Raw genomic sequence first — 7,382 nt, 5'->3', positions numbered from 1 at the left:
CATCCAGTGTCCTGATACACAGACCCATCCAGTGTCCTGATACACAGGTCCATCCAGTGTCCCGATTCAGAGACCCATCCAGTGTACTGATACAGAGACCCATCCAGTGTCCTGATACACAGACCCATCCAGTGTCCTGATACACAGGCCCATCCAGTGTCCTGATACACAGACCCACCCAGTGTCCTGATACACAGGCCCATCCAGTGTCCTGATTCAGAGACCCATCCAGTGTCCTGATACACAGACCCATCGAGTGTCCTGATACACAGACCCACCCAGTGTCCTGATACACAGACCCACCCAGTGTCCTGATACACAGACCCATCCAGTGTCCTGATACACAGACCCATCGAGTGTCCTGATACACAGGCCCATCCAGTGTCCTGATTCAGAGACCCATCCAGTGTCCTGATACACAAATCCATCCAGTGTCCTGATACACAGACCCATCCAGTGTCCTGATACACAGACCCATCCAGTGTCCTGATACACAGACCCATCCAGTGTCCTGATACACAGACCCATCCAGTGTCCTGATTCAGTGACCCATCCAGTGTCATGATACACAGACCCATCCAGTGTCCTGATACACAAACCCATCCAGTGTCCTGATACACAGACCCATCCAGTGTCCTGATTCAGTGACCCATCCAGTGTCATGATACACAGACCCATCCAGTGTCCTGATACACAAAACCATCCAGTGTCCTGATACACAGACCCATCCAGTGTCCTGATACACAAATCCATCCAGTGTCCTGATACACAGACCCATCCAGTGTCCTGATACACAGACCGATCCAGTGTCCTGATACACAGACCCATCCAGTGTCCTGATACACAGACCCATCCAGTGTCCTGATTCAGTGACCCATCCAGTGTCCTGATACACAGACCCATCCAGTGTCCTGATACACAGACCCATCCAGTGTCCTGATTCAGTGACCCATCCAGTGTCCTGATACACAGACCCATCCAGTGTCCTGATTCAGTGACCCATCCAGTGTCCTGATACACAGACCCATCCAGTGTCCTGATACACAGACCCATCCAGTGTCCTGATTCAGTGACCCATCCAGTGTCCTGATACACAGACCCATCCAGTGTATACAGCCCACCCAGTATCCTGATACACAGACCCACCCGGTGTCCTGATACACAGACCCACCCGGTGTCCTGATATAGAGTCTCACCAGTCCCGTGGTGAACAGTCTCACCGAGAGCTGTGGTATACAGTCCCATCCAGCACTTTCTTCCACTGAGCTGCCCAGGGTTCTGATACATAGGCCTGAATTTGCATGCAATATGTAAAAACTCTGGCAGGACCTGAATCCAGAACTTACACTGACATTTTGCAGGGTGGTGCGGGGCAGGGAGGGAGGGGGTGGGAATATGAGTGGGTTCATAATAGTATGTAGACATGGGCGGCACGGTGGTGCAGTGGTTAGCACTGCTGTCTGACAGCACGGAGCACCCGGGTTCGATCTCGGCCCTGGATCACTGTCCATGTGGAGTTTGCACATTCTCCCTGTGTCTGCGTGTGCCTCGTCCCCACAACCCAAAAAAAAAGATGTGCAGGGTAGGTCAATTGGCCACGATAAATTGCCCCTGAAGTGAAAAAAAAAGAATTTGGGTACTCTAAATTTATTTTTAAAAAGTATGTAGACATGATTGTGCCTAACTAGCGCATCAACTCATTGCTACTGTCTCGGCTCTCAAAGAACCGTCAAAAGCTGTCAAAAATTACTGGAACTGTCATAGAAATGGCAGAAGGATGTGGAGGCTGTGGAGAGGGTACAGAAAAATTTACCAGGATGTTGCCTGGTATAGAGGGCAGTAGCTATGAGGAGCGGTTGAATAAACTCAGTTTGTTTTCATTGGAACATCGGAGGCTTAGGGGTGACCTGATAGAGGTCTACAAGATCATGAGGGACATAGACAGAGTGGATAGTCAGAAGCTTTTCCCCAGGATAGAGGGGTCAATTACTCGGGGGCATAGGTTTAAGGTGCGAGGGGCAAGGTTTAGAGTAGATTGACGAGGCAAGTTTTTTACACAGAGGGTAGTGGGTGCCTGGAACTCGCTGCCGGAGGAGGTGGTGGAAGCAGGGACGATAGTGACGTTTAAGGGGCATCTTGACAAATACATTAATAGGATGGGAATAGAGGGATACAGACCCCGGAAATGTCGAAGATTATAGTTTAGACGGGCAGCATGGTTGACGCAGGCTTGGAGGGCCGAAGGGCCTGTTCCTGTGCTGTACTTTTCTTTGTTCTTTGTTCTAACTCAAATGAATTATCAGACCCAAAATTACTGTCAAAGCCAAAAGGACTGTCAGAAACTAAATCTATAGAATCCCTACAGTGCATAAGGAGGACATGCGGCCCATCGAGTCTGTACCAGCCCTCCAAAAGAGCACTCCACCTAGGTCTACCCCCCGTCCCCCCTGCCTTATCTCCCCACATGCCAGCACATCCCTGGACACAAATTGGGCAATTTTCAGAATGGCAAAGCCACTTAAACTGCACAAATTAACTCAAAGTAACTGCCAAAGTTGCTAAAACCTACTGGATTTGTCAAAGAACAGTTTTTAAACTTATGAAAACTGTCAAAACCCAAATGAATTGTCAAAACTGTCAGGGGATTTAACTCTGCTGGGCTTTAAATTTTAAAAATATTTTGAGTTTTACAGTTCTAAAAATACTGTGGCTGCTTTTTCACTCTGTTGACATACATTTGAGGATTTTTGCTGCATGGCTGATTTTAGAACCTAACATTATCACAATGGGCTCCTGTTAAGTGACCAATTTGATTGACAGCTCCAGAATGGAAATATGTATTTTTGTAAGAGATTAGTTAAATGAACTTCAATGTGTTGAATATTTTGCGTTTAATGAATGACATTTTTAAAAAAAGTTACATCATCAATAGATAAATCAGCATGGTTCCTGAGATTTACCCATGATGGATACCAGGTGAGCTGGCATGGAGGGGGTGAGGGAAAAGGGTGGTTGGTGGGTTGGTATTACATTGGCACAGGACTATAAAAGGCCATGGGGATGAATGGGAGCCACAGGATGACAAGAGGGTAATGAGGGGCCATGGTGGATGGGTAGAGGGGCATGAGTTGGAATGGATGGAGCAAGGGGAGTCTGTGTTGGGGTGAGGTTTGGATGGATACTTTGTGTTTCAATCATTTCTTTGATAACTTTAATACAGTGCAGGTACACAGAGACTAGTCCACTGCCTGATTTGGGTATGATAGACCCGACCTCTAATCCAGCCCACATTCCCACTCCCCCAGATTAAAAATCTTACTTTCTAGTCCTCTTTTTCCCAAGACAGGTTGGCAAAGCTGGGAGAAAAAAATCTGAAGTGTATCACTAGTGACGACAGAGACTTAATGCTATTGTGTGTGTGTGTGTGTGTGTGTGTGTCTGTGTGTGTGGGGGGGGGGGGGGGGGGGGGGGGGATGCTGACTCACCCACATACTGCCATCCTCCAGTATATGGATTCCCCGGCTGCAGAGCTCTGCATTCATCTCCTTGCTGAAAGCTTGTCGCTTACCTGAATTTTTGGCAGCTCTGGATTAGTAAAATAAAATAGAAAATACCGTGACATTAGTGTTTCATAGCAGTTACTGCGAAATACAGTATTTAATAGAACGATGGCCACATTCTGGTTCGAGCAGGGAAGTTTAAAGGGAGGTGGAATAAAGGTCCCGTTGGAGTAACTGAGGTGAGACTGTCTCCATTGACATATGAACACACAAACAGACAAAATAGGAGCAGAAGTCGGCCATTCGGCCCCTCAAGCCTGCTCCACCATTCAGTAAGACCATGGCTGATGTGTTTATGTTGAGTTCCACATTCTCTATCTGTCCCGGTAACCTATGATTCCCTTGTGAAACAAGGATCTCCCTCACTCCATCTTAAAAATATTCAGTGACCCCGGCCTCCACCACCTTCTGAAACAAAGAGTTCCAAAGTCGCACAGCCCTCCACCTTCTGAGAGAACAAACTTCACTTCATCTCTGTCTTAATTGGGCGACTCCTAATTTTAAAACAGTGCCCTCTAGTTCTGGACCCCCCCCCCCCCCCCCACAAGAGGAAACATCCTTTCGCCGTCCATCTTATTGAACCATTCAGGATGTTACAAGCTTCAATCACATCGCCCCTCACTCTGCTAACCTCCAGTGGAAACCTGACCAACCTTTCCCCACAAGACAACCAACGCGTTCATGCCAGGTATCAATCTAGTAAACCTCCTCTGGACCACCACCAACACATTTACATCCTTCCTTAAGTAAGGAGATTAAAACTGAAGACAGTATTTGAGATGCCTTGTATAACTGAAGCGTAACATCCTTACTTTAATGTTCAGTTTCTCTGGTGATAAAGGATAGCATTCCATTAACCTTCTTAATTACTTGCTGCCCTGATCTACATTTAAAAGAGGTTCCCCCAACCTTCAGGCCGAACTCCTTCATGGAGGTATCAGGGGCACCAACCCCCCCCCCCCTTCTCCCCGTCCCCACACGCTGTCATCGGGGCTCTCGCCTCCCCCCCCCCCCCCCCCAACAACCACACAGAAGGGGCTCTGATCACGTCATCGGCGGCGGGGTGGGGGAGAGAGAACTCAAATCCCATTCTGGCTCCCTCCTGGGATTCAGTGGCCATGGGAGGATTTGAGCCTGCGGCGATCGGGCCTCTTAATTCTGCCCAGTTCTGAAAATAAGTGAAAAGATTTGCATTGGCAGTGTGAGAGAGAGAAACTAACAGTTCCCCGACAGCTCAAAGTCTTTCCCAAGTGCAATCTGTTTGTCAGCGAATGGAGCAGCATATTGGGGACAGGAAAGTATCAGAAAGGCAAAATATAAGAAATGGACACATCATCTGTCCATTCGTGATTTGGGTTCAAGAGAGAAAATCAATCTGGAAACATTGCTTCTTAAAATCTTTAACCAATGCAAGCTGTTGTTACAGAATGCGGAGGGTGAAGCAGGAACATGGACCTGCGTTGAAAATGTAAATTGAATGTCGTAAAAATGTTCCAAGACCCCTCGCAGGAGCTTAAATTAGACAAAACTCAAGAAACATGAGACACTCAGGCAGAAGGTCAAAAGCTTTGTCAAGGATGGGTTTTCAGGAAGAGAAAAGGGTGGAGAGGCGGAGGAATGTGAAGGAACTCGAGGCGGAGGGATCTGAGGGAATTCCAGAGGGAGGGATGTGAGGGAATTCCAGAGGGAGGCATGTGAGGGAATTCGAGGTGGAGGGATGTGAGGGAATTCCAGAAGGAGGGATGTGAGGGAATTCCAGAGGGAGGGATGTGAGGGAATTCGAGGTGGAGGGATGTGAGGGAATTCGAGGTGGAGGGATGTGAGGGAATTCGAGGTGGAGGGAAGTGGGGGAATTCGAGGTGGAGGGATGTGAGGGAATTCCAGAGGGATGGATGTGAGGGAATTCGAGGTGGAGGGATGTGAGGGAATTCCAGAAGGAGGGATGTGAGAGAATTCCAGAGGGAGGAATGTGAGGGAATTCGAGGTGGAGGGATGTGAGGGAATTCCAGAGGGAGGGAAGTGGGGGAATTCCAGAGGGAGGGATGTGAGGGAATTCCAGAGGGAGGGATGTGAGGGAATTAAAGGGGGAGGGATGTGAGGGAATTCCAGAGGGAGGGATGTGAGGGAATTCCAGAGGGAGGGATGTGAGGGAATTAAAGGGGGAGGGATGTGAGGGAATTCCAGAGGGAGGATGTGAGGGAATTTGAGGCGGAGGGATGTGAGGGGTTTCCAGAGGGAGGGATGTGAGGGAATTCCAGAGGGAGGGATGTGAGGGAATTAAAGGGGGAGGGATGTGAGGGAATTCCAGAGGGAGGGATGTGAGGGAATTTGAGGCGGAGGGATGTGAGGGGTTTCCAAAGGGAGGGATGTGAGGGAATTTGAGGCGGAGGGATGTGAGGGGTTTCCAGAGGGAGGGATGTGAGGGAATTCGAGGCCGCTGAAGGAACGGCCACCAATGGTGGAGGGATTAAAGTCTCTTTGGCCAGGATTGGCGAAGTGCAGAGGTCCTTCAGGGATGTAGGGCTAGAGGAGAGAGACAGGGATAGAGAGGAGCAGATGGAGACAGACAAAGGTAGGGGCAGGGTCATGAAGAGATTTGAACTCTAGCATGCAAATTTTAAAGACATGGCGCTGGTGGCCAGGGAGCCATTCGAGCAGAGGGATGATAGACGAACAGGTAAGTTAATCAGTACTTCAACTTTTTTCTGGTCAAGAATCCTCGGGACCATCGCTGAAGGATCAACACGGCAGAGTGATGGGCAAGAATGCTGTTGATGTTAGAAACAAGATCCTTGATATGCTTCATCTCACTCTGCCAGGTCACGACCTGTGGGAGAGGCAAAAACACCAATATTCAGTCAGAGATCCGGGTGCTTTGTCATACAACAATAGAAACATGATGTGGAGATGCCGGCGTTGGACTGGGGTGAGCACAGTAAGAAGTCTTACAACACCAGGTTAAAGTCCAACAGGTTTGATTCAAACACGAGCTTTCGGAGCGCAGTGTTTGAATCAAACCTGTTGGACGTTAACCTGGTGTTGTAAGACCTCTTACTGTACAACAATAGAAACAGACAGTTATATATCATCCTAAATGTGAAAAAAATACCCTCAGGAGCTTCACACACACCACAAATAATCAGAGAAAAATATAACATCGAGCAAAAGAAGATCATTAGGACAAGAAATCAAATATTTAATCAAACAGGAGGAATTGTTAAGGAGCTTGTGAAGGGAGGAAAGTGAGTGAGGAATGTGGAGAGGTTGAGGGAGGAAATTCCAGACGTTAAGGCCCAGGCAGCTGAAGGCACGCCTGAGAATGGCGCAGCGAACAACACAGAATGTGCAAGTGGCCGTCAGACACAGGTTTCACATGGGATTGTAGATGCTGGAGGAGGTAACAGAGATAGGGAGGGGTGTAGGGGCTGGAGGAGGATCCAAAGTTAGAGAGGAGTGTAGGGGCTGGAGGAGGTTACAGAGATAGGGAGGGGGCGTAGGGGCTGGAGGAGGTTACAGAGATAGGGAGGGGTGTAGGGGCTGGAGGAGGTTACAGAGATAGGGAGGGGGCATAGGGGCTGGAGGAGGTTACAGAGATAGGGAGAAGTGTAGGGGATGGAGGAGGTTACAGAGATAGGGAGGGGTGTAGGGGCTGGAGGAGGTTACAGAGATAGGGAGGGGTGTAGGGGATGGAGGAGGATCCAAAGATAGGGAGGGGTGTAGGGGATGGAGGAGGATCCAAAGATAGGGAGGGGTGTTGGGTTGGAGGAGGTTACCGAGATAAGGAGGAGTGTAGGGTTGGAGGAGGTTACAGAGATAGGGAGA

General features: G+C 48.8%; 1 protein-coding gene across 1 annotated transcript in view; it reads right to left on the bottom strand.

Moving 5' to 3' along the window:
* Positions 1-7,382, bottom strand: part of lrriq3 (leucine rich repeats and IQ motif containing 3) — a 65,031-nt gene that overhangs the window by 18,917 nt on the left and 38,732 nt on the right. Inside the window, exons 4-5 of the mRNA XM_038793595.1 lie at positions 6,254-6,387; positions 3,486-3,585 (exon numbers count right to left, since the gene is read on the bottom strand). Coding sequence (XP_038649523.1) covers positions 3,486-3,585; positions 6,254-6,387 — 234 coding nt within the window. The remainder of the gene's footprint in view (positions 1-3,485; positions 3,586-6,253; positions 6,388-7,382) is intronic.

This window comes from Scyliorhinus canicula, chromosome 4, assembly GCF_902713615.1.
Source record: "Scyliorhinus canicula chromosome 4, sScyCan1.1, whole genome shotgun sequence".
Lineage (NCBI taxonomy): Eukaryota > Metazoa > Chordata > Chondrichthyes > Carcharhiniformes > Scyliorhinidae > Scyliorhinus > Scyliorhinus canicula.
Note: the sequence above shows the minus strand (reverse complement) of the source record. Positions and strands in the feature narration are given on the sequence as shown.